The 26,608-nt window shown below is 48.4% G+C and overlaps 1 protein-coding gene across 10 annotated transcripts in view; it reads right to left on the bottom strand.

Annotated features, from left to right (window-relative positions):
• The window catches only part of Rapgef1 (Rap guanine nucleotide exchange factor 1), a 123,297-nt gene extending 104,219 nt beyond the window's left edge, over positions 1 to 19,078 (bottom strand). For 4 of the 10 annotated variants that reach the window (XM_031369584.1, XM_031369585.1, XM_031369588.1 and 1 more), the window contains exon 1: positions 18,469 to 18,714. In XM_031369584.1, the coding sequence (XP_031225444.1) occupies positions 18,469 to 18,538 (70 nt within the window). In that variant the 5' untranslated portion in view covers positions 18,539 to 18,714. The other 6 variants (XM_031369587.1, XM_031369596.1, XM_031369592.1 and 3 more) reach the window with 4 other exon arrangements.
• Between the last annotated feature and the right edge of the window lie 7,530 nt (positions 19,079 to 26,608).

The following is a 26,608-nucleotide window of genomic DNA, read 5'->3' as shown; positions in this document are numbered from 1 at the left end:
TGGGGGGGGGGGGGGGGGGAGGAAAGTCTGATGTTGGTCATTTCCCTCCTGGAGAGAGCTACAACAATACAAGGAAACATAGAGTCTGCTGGGAATGTTCCATGGGGGGTGGGGGGGCAGGGGAGCCTGGTCCTGCACACACTCAAAGGGCTTATTGGAGCAGAGGGCAGGTGTCAAGGACATGAGGCAGAGCTCATGAGCCAAAATTTTGGGTCATCTGCTGACACCCTGGCACAGCAGGAGAGTATCTCAAGGCATTACAGTGGAATGTATTATGGGAGCACCAGGATTCTCTTCTGAGATACTGCATGCTCACTGGCCACCTTCAGAATGGGGCTTAAGCATCAGAAGACATGCACAACAGTCACTTGGTTACCATGGTGAGGCATGCTTGGGAAGCATATCACCTGATCCAATTGGAAGGAAAAAGGATGAGAACTGAAGGATGGACAGTAGGGATAGTGGTGTGTCACTCGAAGTACAGGAAGAGCTGGTGAGCACTGGACTGCCTAGAGCACTGGATAGGCTAGAGCACTAGATATGTAAAGGAGGGTTCTTTTCCTAAAGTGTTAAGCCACATGTGTGCATTTTTCTGGTAAGAGAAGTTCAAGGATTTTGCCACCTCAAAGGGTTCTAAGAAGGCAAGAATCACCAAGTTTGCCCAAATCATTACAATGAAATGTGGAAACCTAGTGCCTTAGTTATGTTTCTTTTGCTGTAACAAAACACCATGACCACATGACTTATAAAAGAAAGCATTTAATTCAGGCTCACAGTATCAGAAAGCCATGGCCATCTTGGTGGGGAGCTGGGCAGCAAGCAGGCTGGCATGATATTGGAGCAATTAAAAGCTGACATCCTAACCCACAGGTGGGGGTGGGGAGCATGGAGGGAGTGAGGGAGATCACTAACTGGGAATGGTGTAGACTTTAAAACCTCAAGACTGCCCCACCCACTTCAGTGACACATGTCCTTGTCAAATAGTTCCCAGGATGGCAGAGAACCTGTAGCTGAGTCTCTGGGGAGTATGACCCCACAGCTGGCCCAGGCTTTGTTTCTGCAGAGCATGTGTCTACCACTGTGAGCTCAGTCCAGTGAGCAGGGCGTCTCCCAATGAGGCAATCGTGCCGTTCCCTGGTAGACCCAGAAGGGAGCCACATACCATCATGACCTGAAAGTGGTAGCTCACCTGCTGTACAGGCCTCAAAGATCAGTCCCTCGCCTCCCAGACCCCTTGAGGTGGCTAGTCTTCAGGGACCTTTTTTTTTTTTTTTGGTTTTTCGAGACAGGGTTTCTCTGTATAGCCCTGGCTGTCCTGGAACTCACTCTGTAGACCAGGCTGGCCTTGAACTCAGAAATCCGCCTGTCTCTGCCTCCCAAGGCGTGCGCCACCACTGCCTGGCTTCAGAGACTTCTTGACAATGTAGACTACTAGTGGGGAGCATGCATAAACTACTGTGGCTGCCACAGACATCCTGCCTCTCTGAAGCTGCTCTCTGTCCTCTCCAGAGTTCAACAGGCAAGACGCCAGGACAGAGAGTGATGCTTGCCTGGCTTCCTCAGTTCTGCTCAGAATTGGAAGGAAGGCTGTTTGTTTTTAAACAGGATCTCATGTAGCCCAATCTGGTCCCCACATCCCAAGTTCCAAGCTTACAGATATGCTCCTCGACACCTAGCTTTGGAAGGAAGTTTTTAAAAGTGAACAGGGACTAAGCCCACACAGAATCCTTCTCACACTCTTACTGCTTCTGGAATACCTGGGAGAAAGTCTCTAATGTTGATATTTAGAAGCTTGGCTCCCACACCACCTCCTCCCTTCTTCCTCTGCCACCTTCCCCTTACACCCAACGATACTGGCCAGTAAAGGCTCACTTCTCCTCACCTAAGCAGATTGGGTATCCAATGGCACCCTTAAGGAGTCCTAATGTCTGCCCCACTGAGGGGCAATGCTGCTCCCAGGGAGGCTTGACACCTTCTCTATCATCTCCTCTGACTCCTGCACTGAGCTGCTCTTAACTCCCAGAGTCAGGGGAGCAGCATGGGCAAAGGTTGAGTAGCAGGAAAGAGTAAGCCATCGAGGCTGGCATGACCTAAGGGCAGAAACAGGGTTAGCTGGCTGCAGACAGACACACAAGGAGGGTCCAATCTGCTCTGAATGATGAATGGACATTTCTGAGACAAGAATAGAAACCAAGTTCCCAGTTACAAGGGAACTGCACAGAGACTGTGCAGCCTCATGAATTACCCAGGATAGTCAGGAAGCAAGGAGACTGAGCCTTCTGATCCTGAGCCATGAACTCCAAGATGTAATGGGTCCAGGACTGGCAGTATTGTAGTCCCAGAACTCAGCAAGCTAAGGCAGGAGAATCCCAAGTTTAGGACCAGCCTAGACTATGGTGGGAAGCTTGAGAGAAGGCACACAAAGTCTGAGCACACTTGCTATGCTTTTAAGGATGTATGGTATGCACCTCAAACTCACACTGAATTTGCATTTCCAATAAGTGGTTCACGAGGAAATGGCCAATTGCTGAGGACAGAGCCCACATGTGTGGTCATAGAGAGACTCTGGGCATGTGATGAGCATAGTAAAAAAAAAGAATGTCCTTTAGACATGTAAAACCAGCTTAGTCAGGATCCCCACTATGACCAAGGCTGCTGAGAACCTGAGAACCAGAACCCAGTGACATCCCCCACTCAGGATAACCAGACACAGTCCTAGAACCCATGATGTCAACTGTGCTCTGCTCTGCACATCTGGAGAGATGACACCTTGATCTGCCCTGCGGCTGGAGAGTCTCCCTCAGGATCCTGACCCTTGTTGAATCAGAGACTTCTGTTAGAAACTGGACCTGACCTTCAGCTATGTCACACTGGTGATCAGCTTTGGGGACAAAGGCTTAAGACTATAGTTAGGAGTTTGAAGTGTAAATTTTGTGTGTGATGACCATCAGCATAATAAAATACAACTTTTGTTATACTAACAATGTATATCTACCTCCTTGCTCCCAACATGGCCCCTTCCATGTGAGGACATAGCCAAGAAAGCACCATCCTTGGATACCCAATCTGCCAGGCTTTGGTTTTGAACTCCCAACCCAGCTCTGAGCCTGTGAGAGAGAAGTGTTTATAAGACACATCCAGTTTAAGTTATTTCATCATAGCAGCCAAACAGGTTAAGACCACACTCATGGAGAAACGCTCAACAGGTACCTGATACCTAGCTGTGGACCAGGGAAAAAGGTCTGGACACACACATTTGGGGAAAGGCTCTGCTTAGAGCAGTGTTCTCAACCTTCCTGATGCTGTGGCCTTTAACACAGTTCTTCATGTTGTAGTGACCCCCGACCATAAAATTATTTTTTGCTGCCACTTTTTAACTTTATCTTTCCTACTGTTATGAATCATAATGTAAATTTTTTAGAGATAGAAGTTTGCCGAGGGGGTTGTGACCCACAGGTTGAGAACCACTGCCCTAGAGGGACTAGACTGTCCAGGAAGCAATCAGAGGTCTCATCCCAGGACATTCCAAACTGGAGAGATCAAGAGGGTGAAGAGCCTGCAACAGAGGGCTGGAGGAAGTGGGGTTCTGGGGGCATCCGGACAGGAAGAAGCCTGTAGCATTTACCACCACACTGTGAGAGGGCTGATGTGCTGTGTGGCTTCAAGTGCAATTTCAACTCTGAGTTCGAACTACATGCTTAGTTTTTAAATGTCTTGTTTACCATGATGACTAATACATCATCCTAATTAATTAACTAATATCCCAAGGCACACAATGCATTAAGTGGGAGATCCATCAGTTTGTTCACAGTGGCTAAACTCCTGGCCACCTTCTCGTCAGAGCTAATTAGACAGCTGCGGCGTTCTCCCTGTGGTCTGCTAAGGAAAGCAGGCCTTGCTCATCCTGCTCACTCTCAGAATCATCTTTAGGCTGCAATTGCTTTGGGAGAATGTTTCAAGCCACTCCTCCACACACTCCAGGGTATGTTTCAGTGACAGGGAGGACTTCCGCTTAGCTCTCCCATGTGCCAGCAGGATGAGCTGTCTGAACCATCATAGCTACATGCTGTCACCCATTTCTAATGTGTTCCCAAGTGATGCTGCTGGGGAAGGGCACACTCTAGTCACTGTTCCTGTGGAGAGGAACGAGGAAAAGCACGAGGGGTCTGATCTCAGCAGTGGGAAGCTGCCCTTGGAACAGCAGAATGACAATAGTCACATACTTGTGTTCTCCCAATACTGTTGCCAGAAGGGACAGCGGAATTGCTATTAGGTGACAAACTGAAGCCCTGATGATCCAACCAGCCTAATTTCACTCTTCAGGACCCACACAATGGAGAGAACTGACCCCTTCACATTGTTCTCTGACCTCCACATGCAAAGATGTATACACATGTGTGAGTACGTGAGCATGCACGCGCGCGCGCACACACACACACACACACACACACACACACACACACGCGCGCGCGCGCACATTCAAAGTACTATATGTTATTAAGAACATTACAATGCCGGGCAATGGTGGCTTACGCCTTTGATCCCAGCACTTCGTAGACAGATTTCTGAGTTCGAGGCCAGCCTGGTCTACAGAGTGAGTTACAGGACAGCCAGGGCTACACAGAGAAACCCTATCTTGAAAAACCAAAAAAAAGAAAAAAGAAAAAAAGAAAGAAAGAGAAGAAAAAAAGAACATTACAAACATTTTTTAAAGGACACTTAATTTGACACAAATTCTATTCTTGCCTCTATCTCTCCAAGAATACAAAGTTAAGATTACTTAATCCTCCTACAGGAGGATGCAGTCTAGTTGTCTGTGGACATTCAGTGTTCTCAAGTCCAACTCTTCCAGACTGTGATGCTTACCAGAGTGGAGTAAAAGGAACTTGGGAAATAGCAAATGTCTGTGGGAAGAACAGAGCCGAGATTTCACAGACTCTTATGAGAACCCTCCAGAACTTAAGCCTGTATTTCTGAGCTGGTTCTCTCAAAGGAACCTGGGCCCTCTGCAATACAAGCTGTGTGTACATGTTTGTGACAGTATTTTCTATCTGCCCCTGGATGCTGAGAGGGTGGGGTTCTGGAACAGTCACCCTGAGGAAATCAGGAGTAGGTAAACACTTCACTTGTGAAGGTCTGTATGAGCAAGGGCCTTCACTGATTTTCTTACTGTGAAGCCATAGGAGGGGAACATTTATAAGCAAAGATCAGAACCCAACTCTTAGACCAATGTTGTGTCTCAATAAGGCATGGTGGCACCCATTTGTGATTCCAGCACCAAGAAACTGAAGCAGAAAGATTGTGAGTTCCAAGACCAGCCTGGGCTCCAGCAGCAAGGAGCCCAGATCTGAGTAGGTATCCAAGCTCTTCCTGACATGGTTCCTATAGAACAGACACTTGGGAACTCAGCAGAAGACATCATCAGGATCCAGTGTGTTTCTGGATACATACTTTCTCTACGCGTAACTTTGGAATCCAAGTATGCTGCTTTACAATCCACTCTGCTAAAGTATTTGTTTCCTGAGAAGTGTTATGAAACAATCTTACATTTGCTGCTAATGTCTACACACAGCCCTGCTTATCACCTGGGGCCAGGTCCACAGGGACCTGTAATGATACCTGTTGGCCAGAGACTATTTTGGTAATCTTAGATTTGAGCTCTGCAGAGGTGCTGTCCATCTAACAGGCCCTGAAGGGCTGGAATTTCGGAGAAAGCCTTGGCCTTGCTTTGGTCTAGATTCCCCTCCCTCTGCCCCTCCCATGAGCCAGTCATATTTTCTTAGGAATGTGGCCAAGAGCTTGGAACCCTGCCAGAGGTTCACATTGCCTGCCTCCTGCACCATCAACCAGAGCAGCTGCCCAATGTGCAGCCCCTAAGAAGTCTGGGCTTCAGTAGCTGCTGGCAGCACCCAGCACTCTGTGCCAGACTACAGCAAGCCCAGGGTGAAGTCCAACTACATATTCAGACCCTGAAACTTCCGTCAGCCATTCTTAGCATTCATGGCCTCAGAGTATAGAAAAAGGACAAGAAGACAGCTTGCCTCAGAGCCTGACCTGAGGAGGGGGCTGGGATGGGGCCTAACAAAGCTGGAAAACCCAGATACCAAGACACCAGATGGCAAGAACCTTATCCCGTGGTCTAGTATCTGCCCTGGCTTAAAGGCTTCCTGAACATACAGGTTCCTCAAGGGCTAGACCCAGCAGAGGAGCCACTGTACCCAGACAGCCCTTTCCTAGTCCCCTTTCAGCCCAGATACAGCCCATCAAGCAGTATATATGGCCACTAATGTAACCACCTACACACTTCTGTTTTAAAACTTTTGACATAATTTATTGTGTAAGGATATATCTAAGACTAAATATGTTTAGGTAAATAAATGCTAACACTTTTGTATCCATAGCAAGTTTTGAAACCAATGAGTGTGAGTGAGGATAGAGCTCTGTGGTAGAATGCCATTAAAACAAGTATGGTAAAATGTGTTTAAAGTGACTACCTGAGCCATGCGATGTTTAGATGGGCCACAAACCCCATGCTGCATCATCACCAGCTACACAAGATCTTCACCATGCAAAACGAACTGTTTGTGGACCACCAACTCCACCTCTTCCCTCATCTGGCCCCTGCATCACTCTGCTGCATCAATCTGATTTTTACCAAGTGAAGATCCCATGAAAGTGAAGTCACATGGTGCTTGACTCTCTGACTTCTTACTGCACTTGGCACAAGGCCCTCAGGTTTTATCTACAGTGTAGCACATCAGACAACACTTCTCTTTTTTAAAGGCTAACCAATACTCCACAATGGAGAGAAACAGCTTGTTTATCTATTCACCCATGTACAGCCTCAGAGTTGACTCTACCTCTAGGTGATAATGAGTAGTGCTGCTGTAGAGGGAAGGGAGGGAGGAGGTGGGGAGGTGGGAAGGGAGTGGGTAGGGACAGGGAGGGTTCTCTTCAAGCCCCTGCTTCCTGTATTGTGTGGTGAGTCTGCTTGTGGTCTTAGACTTTGTGTCCTGCCAACTTAAGATTTTATATTTTACAAGATGTTCTCCCTAGGGTTTGAAAGGGGCCATCCCTGGGTGGGGTGTGTTCTCACTGTGCTTTTGAATAGGTTTCCCTGGTGATTAATAGTTTTGTGCATATTCATGAGCTCATTGGCAGTTTTCACACTTCTTTGAGAAGAATTTGAGTGTTTTGTCCATTTTTAAAGACTAAGTTGCTTTTGTTGGTCCCAGGCCACCCTTTATCAGTTCCTCAGAAACACAGGGGTGGCTAACCAAGGTCAAATTCTCAACAGATAAACAAGCCAATACTACAATGGAATACAACACAGCAATAAAAAAGCACAATAAACACAGCAAGCTCAGAGTGCAGAGTAGAGAGCCCAATGTTCACAGACCTGGTCACAAGGTCACATTTCCACAGGTACAGATGTCAGAGAGCTTGGTGATCACCAAAGCTGGAAAAGAGTTTGACCCAAACACTTCTCGGGGAGTTTCTCCTTGGGTAATGGAATGGCTGGGCATCCTGACTGTGGTAGGGTTAAACACAGCTTTACAGTGTGAGGTTTAGAGCATTCTCCCTCAGAAGAAGAAAGCTCCCTTTGCCCACACAGACCTGGCTCCGTTGAAGCACCATTACTGGGGATGCTAACAACCTCAGGCTTCATGAGGACGGCCACTTGAATCCAGTCTTGCTGAACTAGGGGACATGAAGTCCTAAAGAGCCAAGTGTTCACAAATGCCCCATCACATAGGAGGGGGATTCACAGCAAGAGAGAGCATGTGAGTATCAAGTTTCCTTGGGGAATGACCATGCACACTTGCTCCAGCAGAGCAGACCCTACACAGAACCGCAATCTCCACTCACAGAGGAGACAAAGAAGATGAAGAGGATCTATAGCACTAGGCCCATTCTTTGCACTGCCTGGAAACGTCCTTTCCCAGCCTAGTGGTGACAGTTACCCTCACATTGTGTGATGACTTCCCTATGTGACTTCCTCAGCAGAAAAGAGTTTTCATTCCATCAAGCAGGGACCTGAAGACCTTGGCTTCTGCAGAGTGGGAGTACAGTCCAGGTACCTACCCCAGTTCCTAGCTTCAAACACAACAGCAGCTCCTACAAGATTGTGTTTAGGGTAGTGAAAAAGAGACAAGGCCAGACCATGCAGAACAGCAGCATGCTTTTGATCTAGGCCTTTGGTTCTGTGATGACCTCACAGAACTAGTATGTTTAAGCTCCTGGACAAGTCTAGGCAGAAGCACAGACAACTGAGGGGACGTTAATGAGGAGTGAGGTCCTGCAGCTCCAAGACCCAATGATGAGAGTCGGGGCTGAACAGCTTCATCTCCTGCAGATAGCACCGTGCTTTGTGCCTCAGGCATGGGGTCAGCACACCTACTTGCACATGGCAGGAGGCCCAGGAAGATGTGAAACAGAGCAGGACACAGGATTCCTGAGCTTGTATAGCTGGGACAGGTAACCTTGGAAGGAAAATACAGGGCACAGGTCACCCTGACAGGGCACTGGATGCCATTTGTAAATTACCAGTTACAGAGACCTGAATGATCAACAGCATTTTACCAACCACAAAACAAAAGCAGCATACTGCTGATCTGGAGGGCCATTCCTGGATGGGGAAGTCAAGTGTAGGGACTGAACACACAACAACTATGGTCTGAGCCCTGCCACACAACAAGCTCATTCCTTCTAGACTAGAATAGCACAGTCAGGACTGCCCTCACCTGCCTGCAGCAGGGGCACCAGATGTGTGACTGAATTAAGTGAGACCCAGCTCCTCTTTGCCTATGGCCTAACTAGAACCATCCCTAACCAATTTTAACCTTGGGAGTCAGTCTCCCAAGAGAAGCAGGGGGAAGAAGGGCTGGGTGTGGCCCAGTGGTAGAGTGTTCAACTTCTGTGAGGTCCAGGGTTTCATCTCCAGCACAGAGACTCCAAAGCACTCCAAGAGCCAGAGACCTCCCTTTCCTCTGAGAATTGAAGTGTGAAATATCAATATTTTTAAAGACATGTTGTTTTAGGGCAAAAGGGCCTTAAGTTAGAATGAGGCTCACGTCCACTCAGCACTTCTCAAGTGTTCAGACTCAGCGAGAACTCTGAATCATCAGAAAGCTCAGACTGTTTCCTTCCTTCACATTAGATGGCAGACGCACTGAACTGAGGGAGATGCCACAGCCACCACTTGGGAGAGCTGGCTCTGAGAAACCTCATAGTACACAGGGTACTGACTTCACTGCACTGGGGCAGTCCTGGGGTCCCGAGGAGAATGGATCCTCTTGTAGCCCCTGCTCAGCTCCCCCCACCTCTACCAGAGAAAAATATAGGAAAGGCTCTGCCTCCTGCACACTGCACTGCCTAACAGACTCCTGGATTTCTGAAGGGCAGGCTGCTAGGCACTCGGTGATACCCACCAGGGCCACTTCTCACTCCTGCACTGCTCCACTCCCAAGCTGCTTTTCTGCAGTGTTTCCAGACCCTTCTAATCTGAGGACCCAGAGGCTAATTTGCAAGTGTGTAAGCAGATGTGCTGTTAGTCCTGTGGAGATGTAGGAAAGCCCCAGGGGAGTCCCAAGCTGAGCTGTTTCCAAGCAGTGGTGTAGTGGTGCCTCTGAGCCATCCCTGTGACTCAGCAGACCAGTCCTGAACCCAGGGTCTAGATACAAGGGGCAGGGAAGGGAAAACCAGGTTCCCCGCAGTGTGTGCCTACAGGAGGCCAGTTACCTCCCCTAACACAACTCCCTTTCTACAGCTGTCAACTGGTCCCCACGCCTGCTTACTCTTCCAGTAAGAAGAGAATCAATCAAGCACCTAAGTGAAGTACAGTGTCTGGCACACATGAGAGAGGGAACACAGGTAACCACCTCCCTTACCTAGAACAATGTTGTGTAGCCCCAACACCTTAGGTAAGACAGAGTCAACAAAACCTAAAGAGACAAAAGAGGCTCGTATCTGTGAAACACTTGGGAAGCTACAGAGGACTCTGCATACATCTGTGGGCTGAGGAGGTTGCTAAGAACATTTGCTGCTCAAGCATGAGGACCTGAGCTTGGGTCTCTGGCACCCATACAAAAGGCCAGATGCAGCCACAGGCCCATGATCCAGTGCTTGGGGTTGGGGGAGTAGAGAGGGAAAGCTCCTGGGGCTTGCTGGCTGTCAACCTCACTGGAACACCATCAACAAGCCCAATACTTGGGAATAAAAGGCAGAATGACCAGGTGTGTTTGAGGTTAGTCTCAGTTGTATAGTAAATTCAAGACAGCGTAGGCTACATAGTCCCCATCTCAACAGGGCACAGAAGTAAGCACCAGTGACTCCAGTACTCTAAAGCCTGAGGCAGGAGGACTGCTGTAAGTTTGAGGTCAGCCTGTGTTACACAGTGTATTCAAGGCCAGTGTAGGATACACAGCAAACACCTATCTCAAAAAGAAAACAGGAAGAGAGAAGAGGGGGCATGGGGGTGTGGAGTAACTTCTCCCAGGCTCCAGGCCCTCCCTGTACAGGACAGTTTCTTCTCAAGCTGTCTGTTGCCCTTCGTCCACAATCCTGTAACCACTTCCCAGGCAGAGGGGTGCCTGGAAACATATAAGTCAATCTTTGCCCACATCACAAGAGACGAGTACCCTCAAACCAGTGAGACCTGGGTAAGTTTGTGGGCTTTTACCTCTGCCCCACTCCCTGTACGAGTGTGCATTTTAACTGTTCCAGGTCTCCAAGAACAGCCTGTAGCTTGGAGTACTCCACAGAGCAGTATAGTACCTTTCCTCCACTGTGAGGATAAAGTCACATGTGTGGAATGCTTTCGGCAGAGCCTGGTACTGGCACGTGGTGAGTGCCTAATGACTGTTAGCTGCCACTATTATTTTACTTATAGAAAGGAGGGGTCGAGAGACATCAACTCCAAGGCCCCCACAATCATCCATCTATCTGTTTACAACCAGCCACTCGAAGGAGGACAGCCACATGGGACTATCTATAACCAGCAGATAAATACTGTCATTGATTCCACTCAGGAATCTCCTTTGTTTGCTCCAGGTCAATGAAGTGCATGGTGCGTCAGCTGTCCTGCCTTCTCCCTCCACACACCCCCAGAACCCTAGGTATCACCTCCCACTCTGCCTTACTTTAATCCTTATTACATTTATTTGTGTTTCAGAGGACACATGGCACACATGTGGAGGTATACAACTTGTAGGAGCAGGTCTCTCCTTCTACCACTGGAGTCCAGGGATTGAACTCATGATGTCAGACTTGAAGACAAGGACCTTTTTACCTGCTGAGCCATCTTGCTGTGTGCCTGGGAGCCACACCTGCCAGACTACAACAATGGCTAACATTTCTCAAAGTGATAAAGTGGGGGCTAGAGAGATGGTTCAGTGGTTAAGAGAACTTACTGTTCTTACAGAGAACCTGGCTTCAGTTCCCAGCATCCACATGGCAACTCACAACCAGTTCCAGGGGATCCGACATCCTTTTTTAACTTCCATGGGCTCATGCATGTATATAGTGCACATACATGAGTTTAGGTATACACACAGACACATAAAATATTTTTGAAGCTATAAAGTAAACTACTGAAATGGGATCTTGTTCTGAGCCAGCAGGCTCCATTTCCATGCTTTCAAAGTAGGGTGGAGCTCTGACCCAAAACTTAATTTGTAGTGAAATGACTGTGGTTCTGGCAGGCATGGGCGAGCAAACAGAGTCATTAAGGGCCAATGGGTGCAGTGGGCTAGCTAGAGGGACAGGAATGTGTTTGGTAGGGAGCACAGAGGACTCTGGATCGTGTATCAGATAATAGAGAAAGAGGTTGAAGGAGGAATTACCACCATAGACCCAGGATATCTAGGCCACCAGGCTAGCCTCCCACTGTATCTCATATAAGACACTCAGGCCCCACGGCAGCAACAAAAGGGAGATAAAGTCCACCTTCTCTGGCCCCTCAGGACAGCAGGTACCTCCAGCCACCATAAATATAGCTGAGAAATGCACAGTAATTGCTCTATGAAGATCACTACCCCAGAGTTCTTTGCTTCTGTGCAAAGCAAGCAGTAACTAAAATACGGGCTTGTAGTGCATGCTGCTGAGGTAAATGGGGCTCTGCCTTACCCTGGCCTAACACTCTTACAATCTTAAGGGTCTTATTTCTGTTTTTTAAAAGACTTACTTATTTTTGTCTATGGATATGGGTGTTTTGTCTGTGCATCATGTGCATGTTGTGCCCAAGAAGACCAGAAGGGTATCAGATCCTCTGGAACTGGAGCTCCAGATGTGAGCTATCATGTGAGAGCTAGGAGCTGATCCTGGGACCTCTGCAAAAGCAGCCAGAGCTCTTAACTCTGGAGCCATCTCGGCAGCCCCAAGCCCAGAGTCTTGTGTATGGCAAGCTTCTTTCCCCTTTTCTTCTTCCAAGATGAAGTCTCACTGTACTGCCTAGATCGGTCTCAAACTTCTCCTACCCAAGACTCCCAAAAACTGCTCGCCACCACACGAGACTTGGGAACTTGTGGGGTGTTTTGTCTTTGCTTTTAGGGCTGTTTGAGGCAGGATGTCCCTTGTAGTGCAGGCTAGCCTGGAAACTATCCTCTGTCCTCTGCCTCCCCAGCAGCTTGGGAATCTGACTGCAGCACTATCATCAGCTTTCAAATGCAAAAACACTGACCAGTGTACATAGTTAACCCAGAGCTCCAGCCACTGGACACCCTCTTCAGAGAAATCCTACCAACTTGCCAAGAAGCAACCTAGGTAGCCATCTAAACCCAGGGGAAGTGGCATGTAAAGTCAGTCAGGGATAGGATGTGGCTCAATGGTTCAGCATTTGTCTAGCATGTGGAAGGCTCTGGTGTGATGACACTGAAAAAAATTTACAATTTTTTCTTTTTGTCTTTTCCTTGGATCAGCAGTGTGGGGTGGTACTCATGGCCTTGTTTGAGTACTTGCAGCGCCTTGCCATGCCCTGGTCATCATTCTTTCTTTGAGCAAGTATGGACTGGGTACCTACTGTGCACTAAGCTGGCTAGTAGCCAGCCAGTGGTGGACATGCATATCCCTCCCAGGAGCTAAGGATCTATTTAAGACTTTATTTGCTTATTGTTAACTTGCTGACAGGAAACTAGGCTCTGGATTCTGAAAGAGTTAAACAGTACCACTGCTCATTCAAGTACTTGTATGATGTCTTTCCCAGGAATTTACTATCTGCTCAGGAAAAGAAAGCACTAGGTAGCATGAGGTCAACTTTGGTGGAGAAAGCTTTTGAGGCTATGTGGGAAGTAGTGGGCCCTGTTGGTAGAGGGACTTCTAAGGAGCCTCGAGGGCAAGAGGATTTGAACTCAAGGCAGCCTGCCCACTATTTGTTACTCCAGTGCTGAGATCAAAATCTTGTGCAAGCGACACAGATGTCCTGCCACTGAGCCACATTCCCAGCCACCTGCAACTGTTCTCTTTGGGATGAAGAGGACCTGCTGTCTTAGACAGCAATCAGGAAACACTAATTTCAGAGTCCCAGTCCTTCTAGGAGCTAATGGATGAGAGCCCTCAGAAAGGAAAGAATCACCCAAAGACACAGTTTCAGATGATCGCAAACAAATGACCAAGCAAATGACAGGCCCAGTAGATGACAGCTCTTTTCCAATTCATGGGCTGGGGTGTGTTTACGCATACTCCAGCCCTTGGGGTGTAGTGGGTGGCTGTCAGTGGAACACCTGTCCCAGCAACAAGGCAGGGGTGGGGGTCACGTGGGTGTGGCACGCACTGTGGCCAGGCCTCTCCTCTTTCCACTGTGTCATCTTACTATGGCAACAGGCAACACACTGGCTGGACTGAGGTAAGACCCAGCCTGCACTAAGAGCAAGCTGCAATCTGGGCTAATTTGGGAAATGGTTTTTCTGCAAGCTCATACGTGAGTCATCTTTCCAAGCTATGTCTCCTGGCTACAAGGAATCCCATTCAAACTGCCTGCCAACAGCTGCACAGGAGGTCAGGAGACACTGGGGTCTGCTGTGGCTGGTTTTTACCTCCCTATTGTGCTGTGAATGTGGTCAGTATTACAAAAATCTTAAGCAGCCCCAGGGTCAGGTTGAGTCTACATTAACTAACATGCTGGTTTGGGGCCATTTCTTTTCCCTAAGATCAGAAATGTAGAAACATAAGCTAAAGTTGGGGCAGACACTACTGTGTCCCTCAGGACACTGGAATTCTACAGTGTCTCTTACACACAGAAAGGGGTCAGTTCCCCATTTTACTTCCCTAAGACTATGATCGTAGGCAGTAACCAAAACCCCCAGGCCTCTGCTATCAGGTGCAAGATGGGGATCAGCTACCCTCGCCTCCAGCTGTGACAAAGCTGAAGTGAAAGGGGAGGTGTCTGCAGACATCCCTCTTCTGCTGTTACCGCTGGCCTACACCCTTGGGAAGACCATGTTCCAGAAGGCTCAAAGAACATGACAGGACATCCCAGAACATGGGAACATGACAGGGTACCTGCTAGTGAGGTACACAGACAATGTTGAATAGGCAGGTCAATGAAGAAACATGGAGCTACAAAATCTGTGTCGATAACCCCAAAACACTGAAACCACAAAGACTCCTAACTATGGGAAAGGGAAGTAGAAGCTGATTGGTCAAGAAAGGTCAGTACCCAGTGACTGCCCATTAAGAAAGTTCACAGGCCTGACTTTCAGTATCTGAGAAGATACATAGTAACAAGTTCCACTGTAAATCCCCTTTCCATCTGTAACTAAAGTACCTATAAGCATTTGAAAAGCACAGCACATGGACTTTGAGACCCATGTTTATTCTGTCAATGGGTGTGTTGAGGGAGCTTGTGGCCATCCCACTAGTCCCAGCAAACTTCACTGCAGCCCCTAGGTGACAGCACTGGCCAGCCAGTTTGGTACATGATGAAGTTTATGAGCAGACTGTGGTTAAGCTGGATCAGAGAGGGGGAAAGGGGATGAAAACACCACAGAACCTTTCAATTCCTGGAGGCCCCACCATCCCAGGAGCGAAGTAGTTGGAGACTGAAGGAATGAAGCATTGTGGAGTAGGGCGGGCAGGGGTGTGGCTGATTCCCTCCACCAGAGCAGAGACCCCGAAGGCCATTCCCCACAAGGCAACTCCCTGCCCCTCAGCAAGATCCTTGAAATTTCCATTTGTTGTAGCAGGAGTTTACAGTCACCACTAACTCCCCTGACTCCAATCCTATAGTCTCCTCAGCCTGACACACAAGACACAGGACAGTGAAGCCTTCATGGCAGGTCTTAATCCCAGAGCTACACACAGCACATGGCAGAGCAGGTGCTCCATCATGCCAGATGAAGGGATGGAGGAGCCAATCAATGAAGGAATGGGGCAAGAGTCAAAGTCCAGATCATAAGCAAACAGCTGTGAATCATCTCTTGGAGTCAGGCTGGAAAATGTCAACGGTCCAAGTGGGCAAGGGGACTCAGTGATGTGGCCATCAGGGAAAGGGGCAGGGACCCTTGGCAGACAGCTCCCACCCAGCTCTACGTGTAGGTACACACACGAGAGAGTCCTGGGTTACCCGAGAGTCTCAGTCTTTGGCAGAACTAGAAACCTGAGGTTTTTGAGCAATTTCCTGGTTTTTAAGACTGACCAAAAGCTCATTTCTTTCTTGGGAACACACATGGCCCAGTGGGCAAAAGTCAGCTAATTATTGCAAGCCTGGCATTAAGCTCCAGAAATCTGGGGGCACTAACTCTCCTCACTGTGTCTTTGGTGGAAGAGACAAGGGCAAGCAGAACCACCATTCCTGCTTGCACAAGTAGAATCATGGTAGCACGTGCCCTAGTGTGCCTCACCCTGCCACCTCAAAGCAGTTGTACACATCTCCCAGTGGTTTCCTAGAGAACTTCCTCAGCCCCTGACCACAGTATGCCCTCATCCCACCTTTCCTCTTGACCCTCCTAACTGACAGCCCAGCGAGACCCCCTTCAACTCAGCCAAACTGTCCTGATCCTCCTGGGCACTTGGAGTAGAACATTAATGCTGCCTTCCTACGCCTCCATGAAGTATTGACTTCTGATGACTGCCACCGGCAGGGCCCAGTGTGGGATGACTGAGTGACAGGTCCAGAAGTTCCTCCTCAGAGGTAAGTGAAAGCAAACAGGGAAGGCAAGCTAACTAGAAGGACCAGGATAGGGGCGTAAGATTTCTGTTCACTCAAAATCCTTAGACCCCCACCTTACCCCCAAACCCTGAGAAGCAAACCCAGCAGTCTGTTTTCAGAGGCTGAGAGAGCACAGGCACATTTTGGAAACACTTCTGTTGCTTTGAAGCACAGAAAACAGCAGCAACTGTTACTGGGTGTGGGCTCCTTCATAATTACTAGTGACTTGTTACCTGGCTGAATAAAGAGAGGTGTCTCTCCAGTCACACCATCGCTCATGCTTAACAGCAGGTCCACTTCATAAACAAACAGGAAATCTGGGGGAATGCACATCAAGTTCACCTAGGATGACCCACAGAAGCTCCAAGAAGGTAAGCCCTCATTGCCAGCATACCCTAATCTTCCTGTCATCTCATCTGTGATCCCCAGCTATGGCTGCCAGAGAACTCTCACCTCTCTCCCCAAACACACCTTCTTCCCAGCCTTTCTGCAGCCCTCTCCTGCCATTTCTCCTTCCTAAGAAAGTCTTGCAGAGACTTAAATTAACCTGGGGGTGGGGTACCCACCTGCTCAGAGAAGGGGTAGGGAAGGGATTGTGGGAGGGGGTGACCTAGAGGTGGGGGATGTAAAAAAATATTTTAATTTAATTTAAAAAAAGTAAGCCTTTTTTTTTTCCTGGCCTAGTGAGCAGTGCCCTGCAGGACCTTCCACAACTGGGTTTAGAATATTCATGGGATCTGGCAGTATAGAAACCACTACCAGCTCCCAGATAAGCTCTTCTAGAGGCCACTGCAACGGCCCCTAGCAGAGCACAGTGGCCTGGGAAGGCCCAGGCATGACCTCTGCTGAAAATGCCTGGAGTGGAGACTGAGTGGACAGCTCTGTCATTCTGAGCTGTGGAAGGAAGCCCGTGAGGTAGGTGACAGACAGCCCATGCCAGACCCTTCGCTTCCAGAAGTTCCAAATTCTTCATAATGAACACATGCTGTCCTGATAAAGAAAACTCAGCTAATGCTATTTAAAATGTATTTTAGATGTATTTATTTCATTTCACATACAAGAATCCTTTGCCTGTCTGTGCGTCTGTGCACCACCACATGTGTGTCTGGTGCCCATGGAGGTCAGAAGAGGGCATCAGACCCCCTGAAACTGGAGTTAAAGATGGTTGTGAGCTGCCTCATGGGTGAGGGAAACCAAACCTGGGTGCTCAAGAGCAACAAGTACTCTTGACTGCTGAGCCATCTCTCCAGCGCATTAACGCTATTTTTAAATAAATTATCCAAGTTTCCCAACAGTGCCATTTGGATGAGACACTATAAGGAGTTCCTAAGCAGTGCTGCACAGATGGGCCAGAGATATTCCCAGAGCAGCAAGTATTCAGGAAAGCGACTCATAGTCACTAGACACGGCCCCGGGGCAAGAGGACAAGGACACAAACACCCCAGAAACAGTATCTAAAAAACCAACAGTCCAGCCATGAGAATGGTATCCTGCTTCTTGTCGGAAGACAGATGTCGATACCCTACCTATGCCCCCTTGCTGGCTGGGCTACAAAAATTCACTGAGCCTCTCCGGCAGGCAGTCTTCAAGTACTTTTAATAAACAACACAACCCAGAGACCACAGAGTGAAGACACATAGCAGATGCTCAATAAAGAATATCGAAACGTTCTTCCCTGTGTTTAAACCAGGGCTGCAAAAATTACATTCGTTGCTGGTTGGTCCACTGCTAATGCACATCCAAAAATCCTCAAGTCCACCTAATGAAATGGCAGCTTCCAAAAATTAGAGCGGCCGAACACCTTTTCAGGTTCTTACAAGTCTGCCTTCTTCACTGAGTTTCCAGGCTAACTGGGTATCCCCACTGTGACAACCCCCAACACAGGCCCTGGACCACTGCCTACCTTACCTAGCAGCCAAGAATCCGCCCTCCCGTATAAGGAGTCCCTGCTTGACGGCTAATTAAGCTCTGGGCCCCATATGCACAACAGTAATTGACTCTCGGGAATATCTAACTCCCAGAATATGCAAGCCGGGGGGGGCGGAGAGAAGAATTGGGAGGCGACTCCCCAAGATTTCCAGGAACACACAAAGAGATGAGGTCTGGATCAAGATCGCACCCACCTTATCCCCCATCCCCAATGGCTCTCCAATTGCCCTGTTTGCAGAGCAAGGCAGATATATTGGAGGACAAGTTGGCTGCTCCCTCAAACATCGTCCAACACACCCTAGCCTGCTGTCCTTTGAAGCCACCGCAGTGGACACTTGTGATTAAACTCGAGGCTCATTAGGAGTGACACATTTTATAACTGGGCTGCCGATCACCTCTGGAGCGCGTCTGCCCTTCTGCATGCGGTCGGGGCCGGGCCTCCGAAGGGTTCCAGGGTCCAGCCATTGTGGGCGGTTCCAGGGAACAAGGCTACGGGGACCTCCACTCGTTCCCCCAGAATCCCGCTAGCATCACGGGCCCCCCGGCGCCGGGCAGGCCCGGTTCAAAGATGGCCCTCGCAGCGTCACTGCCAGGCTGGGGCCCGGACTGGGGGTCGAGAGCACGAGGCCAGGAGGCGCGCTGCCCGCCCGCCCGCCTCACCTGCTTTCTCGATCTTGCCGGACATTTCCGGGCTGCGCCGGAGGCCGAGGCCGCTGCTCGTCGGGCCCCGGCCGGGCCGCTGCGGGATAAGAGGCCGGCGCGCCGGCCGCTCTCCGGGACCGGTGCTCGCCGCGCCTCACACTCGCGCCGTCATGGCGGGCTCCGCGCGGCCGCGGCTCGTGCGCTCGCCGCCCCGCGCTCCAGCCCGCACCGGGCCTGCCGCTCCGCCGCTCCACCTCCCGCGCAGCCGCCGCTCCGGGGCCGCGAGCCGCCGGCCGCAGCGCCGCGCCGCCGCCCGCCCGCCGGCCTGGGCCCCGCGGCCACGGCGCCACCTGCCGGAAGCCCGCCGCGCCGCCCGCGCCACAGCGCCCCCTACCGACCCGGAGCCGAGCTGAGTTTGGCGCGAGCCGCAGCGCCCTCTGCCGGCCTGGAGTCCTACGCGCCACAGATGGGCATGGACCCCACCCCTTTCCTCGGACACAGAAGACATCAAACCTATGACTGACAGCTCCAATTCAGGACTTCCGCATGCCCTCCCATCAAAGATCAGAACCCTCGAGGGGTAACCCAGACTTTTCTGTCTCAAGTCGCGGGCTGGCTCCCCATTTCTATTACCCAAGTTCAGCATCCTCCTCAGGCCCAAGGCTCCTCTAATTGACCCCAAACTAGACTCAACAACGTCCTTACTGAAAACACAAGAAGCCTGCACAACAACGTTTGGGACTGACACCCGCCTTCACTCGGCCGACCCCCATACACACTATGTGAAACTCAAGGGCCAGTGAAAGGCAGAACCTTTGGCCAGATGTGGGCCCTGATCCTCCAAGCCAAGGCTGAGGCTCAGACCTGGAGGGACACAGCAAATCTGTCTTGCTTTGCTCAAACCTCCAATGGGAATATACAGCTTAGAGAGCAGTCTTCTCGTATGCTAATGAGTTCATTTTCAGTTCATTTTGGGGATTCAAAGAACCTCTGCTATGCACTATGTCATATCCTACCAACACTACCACAATGGATTCTTCCCTTCAAGCAAGCTCATCACTAGGTTGGAGAGGCAAATCATATCATTAAATATTAGTGAACAATACATTTTAGCAAGACAAGAGATACAGGAAAGGTTGTTCCCTGCTCATTGTTTTTAGCTAAGCTGAAATTCACATCAGCAGTGCACACACACAGACACACACACACACACACACACACAGAGAGAGAGAGAGAGAGAGAGAGAGAGAGAGAGAGAGAGAGAGAGAGAGAGAGAGAGAATGCTGAGCTAGGGACCATCCAAGATAGCTCAGCAAGTAAAGGCAACTGCTGCCAAGCTTGGCCAGGCCTACACGGCTGAGGAAGAACCAGTTTCTGCAGGTTGTTCTCTGACTTACACACACAGAGAGACACACTATATGACTTAACATTTAGAAGTAACTAGATCACTTTTCCCTCTAGATATGTAAGCTAGTGGTAGAGACAGAATTTGAGAGGTGTACAGGGAAAAGCACAGGGTGACAGATGCCACCAAAGATTTATATTTCCATCGCCCTACACTCTAAAGTCCACTGATTCTGTGACTGGGGGCTGCCCACCATCGGCAACCAAATTTCCAGAGCCATCACTCCAAACCCTTAAGGGGTCAAAGGCAAAGCCAAAGATTGACAAATTCATTTCCTTTTTCAAGTTGACAAATGACTACTCAGGGCCAGAATGGCTCTGCTCTGCTCTGGGGGAAGCTGCATCAGCTAGGCAAAATCGGCACATAGCTTAAGACCCGCCTCCCCAGCCCTCCCCAGGCGCTTAGTCTTCTAGGCTTCGGAGCACAGAATGTCAATATTTCACGCCCCAAATTCTGAAGTAAGGAATCGAACAATGAATATAGGCACAGTCAGGTTTAAGGTGCCTAAGAACAAGGTCAAATTCATGTGATAAATTGCTGCACATCAGATAGCGAGGAATCAGCAAAGAGTAAAGTATTGATGCCAATCAGACTTGTAGAATTTGCTTCCTGAGGGCCCAAGGTGTTCATAGCCGTAGTAGCACATGCACAGGATTAAGGCACAGCTAATCAATGGTTGAAAGCCCCCCTTTTCCTTGCCTTAACTTAGCTTGTCCTCCTATGCCCCTCCAGCTGCTAGGATGTTCTTGCCCCTCCTCTCCATGGTCGCTCCACCATCTTTCGAGTTTCATTATTATTCACCCTCAGAACCCTGCCCTGAGGCCCCACAACACCAGCTTCCTCCTGGTTATCAACCAGGTGCTGGCTTTCGCGGTCGGAAACTCAGACAGGAGCTGGGTATGATGGTACATATTTTAATCCCAGCACTCAGTTGGCAGAGGCAGGTGGATATCTATGAGTTTAAGACTAGTCTAGCCTATGTGGTGAGTTTCTGGCCAGCCAGGGCTACACAGTAAGAACCTGTCTCAAAAAAATAAAAAACAAAGACAAAAACTGAGGACCCAGTCAGATCCAAATGCAGATGTCCAAGACAGGAGCAGAGGCCACGTGCTAATGCACACACTGGCATGCACTCAATAAACAAATACTATTTTTAAGATACTGTTCTAAAAAAAAAAACAAAAACAAAAACAAAAACAAAAATCCCAATCAGATGTGAGGGGTTGGGGAAGATGGCTTAGTCGCTAAAGTGTTTGCCATGCAGGCATGAGGACCTGAGTTCAGATCTCTGGTACCTGCAAAAAGCTGGGCACAGCAGTACATGCCTGTAATCCTAGTTCTGGGGAGGTTTGGAAGAGGGTCTTGGAGAGTCACTGGCCAACCAGGCTAGCCAAGAAGTGAGATCCAGTTTCAATAAGAGACCCTGTCTCAGAAGTGTAACTTTAATTTTTTTAATTCTTATTTTTTTGTTTTGTTTTGTTTTTTCGAGACAAGGTTTCTCTGTGTAGCTCTGGTTGTCCTGGAACTCACTCTGTAGACCAGGCTGGCCTCAGACTCAGAAATCTGCCTGCCTCTGTCTCCCAAGTGCTGGGATTAAAGGTGTGCGCCATCACTGTCCGGCTTAATAACAGTTCTTAAACACTTTAATCTCCCTTTTAGCCCACCACCCACCAGAGGTAGTAAAAAAGAAAGGACACAGGGCAGGGAAGAGTGGACCTGTTTAGAAAGGTTCTTTGGAGCAACTCTTGTCTATGTTGTCTGGAAATCAGCAGTTCAGTTCACAGGTTAGCAGGCAGCGGCTGCTCGATCCACTCGAAAACACTTTACAGATATATCAGTAGTCCAGTTCGGTAGTGTTGGGATAACAAACACGAACCAACAGCAGTGGCACTACTTAGCAGAAACAGTCAGGCCACAGCCTCAACTGGAGTCAGCAAGAGGGACCAGGAGGAACATCAGGAGAAGTTGCACAGCTAGCTCTACAAGCAAGCCAGCTCAGTCCCTGTCATTGTCAAATCCTTTTTATACTCCCTCCAAACATCACATGTCCTCCACAGGTCCTGCCTTAGCACTTGTGTCTGTTTCAGCTGACATCAGTCTGCCAATCAGCCCAAGTCCATGGATGCAGCAACAAACTGCAGCATACCACCAGAGAAACCAGGTGTGTTTCTCTCTATGGAGCCCCAACAATTGCAGCTCAACTATGCAATGTATGGCAGACCAATACACACATGTTGTTAGCAAAGAATCCTTCATCACATGTCCTTTCATGTGCTTGCTTTAGCAGAACATCCTTTCTCCTGTGTCTGCTTTAGCAAAACATTCCAAGTCTGCCTTAGTTTTCACACCTGTGTCCATTTTAACAAAACATTCCTTCATGTGTTTGCCACAGCAAAATGCCATCCAACCGACTTTCCAAAGGACCCTTAAGTTTGCACTTCCCAGAAGAAGGAGAAAACAGATAGAGCGAGTCAGAACATGGACCTCTAGTCTCCACACATGCATATAAGGCCATGTGCACCTGTACCCAGATGGGACATGCCTGTATACAATTTCTAATGTGCGTACACACAGCAAGATGTGTTGAGGCAAGCCTGGGATCCTAGCACTAGTGAGGCTGAGGCAAGAGGATCATGAGTACAAGGCCAGCCTGGGTTATAGCAAGACTCCATCTCAAAACAAATAAATACTTGGGAATTAAATTAAGCAAAGAGGCAAAAGAAATGCCCAGTAAAAACCATAAGAAAAGTCAAGCCAGGTATGTTGGAACACATCAGAGATCGAAGCACGTGGGAATAGGAGGCAGGAGGGTCAGGGGTTTGAGACCAATCTCAGCCACATACTGAGTTCAGGTCATCTCAGGCTACATGACACGAGATCCTGCTCAACATGAAAAGCAAACAAACAAACAGAAGCTATCACCATGAAATGCTTCTGAAGGAAATTTAAAACAACAATAAAAAAATACACAAAGTGGAGAGGATGACTTGTGCTTGTCTTGGAACACTTGATATTGTTATTGTGGGAAGAGAAACATACACAGAAGCTCAAGTGACTATGGAAGTCTGTTTTGTGTTACTGTAGCAAAGGTTACTGAGACCAGGTACTCTATAGAGAAACAAAGTTTGTTTGTATTATGTACCTGTTTAGTTTGTTCATTTGTTAATGCAGTGCTAGGCATCAAACCCAGAGTCTCACACATGATGGGCAAGTACTCCACTGTTGAGTTATATCTTGGACTCTAAATGGTTTATTTTGGCTCATGGTCTAACTTCAGGCAGCCCCACTGGGTAAAGGTCTCATGCTGAATGTGACAGACGGCACCAGACAGCAGAAGTCTGAACAGGTGGCAGCCTTGCTTCATTCAGCATCCATCTGTAGTATGTAGCCCAGCACTTAGAGGTGGGCATTGTCTCCCCTTCCCCCACTGATATTCCAAATCCAATTACCAACCAGTAGCCTTTACTTCCTAAAGGTTCTACCTTCTCTCAATACTTCTACATTGAGGACTAAACTTTCGACCTCCGAACCTTTGGGGAACAAACCATAGCTGACGCCAAAGCACTTCTGCAGGGGAGGTTCTGATGCTAAGGGCCTTTTTCCCAATTGGTTCTTTTTTTTTTTTCCCAACTGGTTCTTGATCGATCAATAAAGATAACCAGCAACCAATGACCAAGGACGGGGCGGGACACTTAGGGAGAACTAGGGAAAAAGGAAGAGGTAGTAGTAGTAGTAGCAGCAGCAGGAAATAAAAGCCAACCAGCCATGTGAGTTTTCTGCTGGAGTGGCCAATGGCCACTCTATCCTACTATGCCTGTGGTGGCAGGGGAGGGTTAGTAGTGCCCAGTCATTGAGACCGTGTGTGCGTGTATGTGTGTGTTGTTTTTTTATCCGTGGATCCAAGGGAATTCTGGGTGGGGATTGGTAGTGAGATCTATCCAGAGCTTAAGGCACAGATAGCAAAAACTACACACTCCTCACTCCTGGAAAAGTATAGCTGGAGATTTACATTTACCGAGTTCAAACTTTATTCAATATGGTGAGGTACTGGGTTTGAGACACAAAGGACTGAAGGTATAGCTCTGTGTCAGGGTGCTTGTTTTCACTTCTGCTGTTGTGATAGAATACTCTGGGGAAAAAGCAACTTAGAGCAGAAGGGTTTATTTAGCTGGTGGTCCATCATTCTTTGGAAGTCAAGATGGCAAGAATCTGATATAGCTCATTACATAATGGCCACAGTCAAGAGTGGAGAGAGGAATGAATGCAGGCATGGCTACTGCTCTTGTTCACCACACTCAGTCCAGTCCTGGACCCAGGGAACTGTGCAGAGAGGGCTGGGATTTCCCACAGGATTACCAGAATCAGGACAGTGTGCTACAGAGGAGCCTGAAGGTTGGCTACATCTAGGCGGTCCCTTGTTGAGACCCTTCTTAGTTGATTCTGGTTTGTATGGAGTTAACAGTTAAAACTACCCACACACCCAGCACGTGTGAGGTACTGTGTTTAATTCCCAGCACAAATCAAGGACAAGAGGAGGAGGAGGAGAAGAAGGAGCAGGAGGAGGAAGAAGAGGAGAATAAAGCGATCAAGGCATGTAGATCAATGGGCTAGTACGGAAGGCACAGCAACAAAACTCTCAGTATTTAAACTACTGCTGACAAGAAGACCAGAGCAATTCAACTCACAACAACTTTTTCTAAACCATGTGGTGTTGTAGAAACTGGGCATCCACACACAGAAGCATGAAGCTGAACTCTTACCTGACACCATATAGAAATTCTAATTCAGAACAGGGCCCTGGCTTAAAGGCAAGGCAGAGAACTCTCAGAGGAAAACACCAGCAGGAAAACATAGGCATATACTGTATAGCATTGGATCAGACAATTGTTTCTTTGACATGATACCAAAAGACACAGGTAATAATAGACAAAGTGTACATCATGAGAAACATCTGAAGCTTTGGGTATAGAAAGACACTCTTAGCGGATATTTTAGGTTGCTTTCTGTTGCTGTGCTAAAGATCATGACCAAAAGTAATTTGGTTCATTGACTAATATTTCCAGCCACAATCCATCATTGAAGAAGCCAGGTGGGAACCTGGAGGCTGAAGCATAGACCAATGGGAAATGCTGCTTACAGGCTCTTTCCCAGAGCTTGCACACTCAACCCAGGACCTACCACCTTCCTCAAGGTGGCACCACCACAAGTGGGCTGGGACCTCCCACATCATTCATCAGTCCTGGAAATGCTCCACAGACCTGTCCACAGGCCAGACTGAGAGAGGCCAGTTATCAGTAGAGGTTCTCTCTTCCCACATGTCTCTAGTTGACAAACTAACCAGCACAGGAGGCTATAGAGATGGCTCAGTTGGTAAAGTGCCTGATGTGCAAATGGGGTTTTGAACTCGGATCTCTGGTAACCTCATCAAAAGGTGAGCACAGGATGCCTGTGTAACTCCATACTGGGGAGGTAGCGACTGGAGGATCCCTAGAGCTTGCTCCTATAAGACTAGCTGAATCCATGGGCTCCAGGTTCAGTGAGAGATGCTGTCTCAAAAATTAAGGTGGACAGGGCTAGAGAGATGGCTCAGTCGTTAAGATTACTACCCTTTTCTTGCTGAGGACCTGGCTTTGGTTCTCAGCACCTACACATGGCTCACAACTGTTTGCAATTCCAATTCCAGGGATCCAACACTATCTTCTGACCTCCAAAGGTTCCTGCATGCACATGGTTAAACACACTCCGGCACACAAACACAAGCAAGATAAAATAAATAAATAAACATTTAAAAATAAGATTGAAGGCAATTGAGAAGATAGCTTTCAACAGCTCTGACCTCCGTATGTGGACCTGCATACACACACATGCACATGCACACACATATCTCACTACACACTGTTACTATTAGTAGGATAAATACTATTAGCAAGCACAGGATGGGAGAGGGACGTATAGGCATGTATTTTCTACAACCTATTTTAATAAATTCAATTCCCTCTCTAGCCCACCACCTATCACAGGTAGTAGAAAAGAATGGTTATTAGGAGACAGGGAAAGTGAACCTATTTAGAAATGGTTCTTTGGGGCAATTCCAGTCATCATTGTTCTCAGTCCAATCCAGTCCACTAACAAACAATAAACACAAATTAGCAGCTGCAGTCTGGTCCACTTGGCAAGATACCACACATGAATCAGCAAGGACAGTTCAGTCCAGAAAAAACCACTAGGCTCGCCAACCAGCTCTATTCAGCGTGAGTGGCAAGAAGCCATAGGAACCTCACGAGAAGTTCTTTGGTGAGTTTCTCTCTGTGAAGTCACCACAAGCGAAGCTCAGCAATGCAGTGTAAGGAGAACCAATCCATGAGTGTCCTCAGCAAAGACTAGCTAGGCAGAGAAAAGCACACCAATGCTCCAGCCCCGCTGTCTATGGGGTCATATTCACACCCTTTCTAAACATCACACATCCTTTCACATGTCTTCTGTAGCAA

This window comes from Mastomys coucha, unplaced genomic scaffold (genome assembly GCF_008632895.1).
Source record: "Mastomys coucha isolate ucsf_1 unplaced genomic scaffold, UCSF_Mcou_1 pScaffold15, whole genome shotgun sequence".
NCBI lineage: Eukaryota > Metazoa > Chordata > Mammalia > Rodentia > Muridae > Mastomys > Mastomys coucha.
The sequence above is the reverse complement of the archived record's forward strand: the minus strand, read 5'-3'. Positions and strand labels throughout refer to the sequence as shown.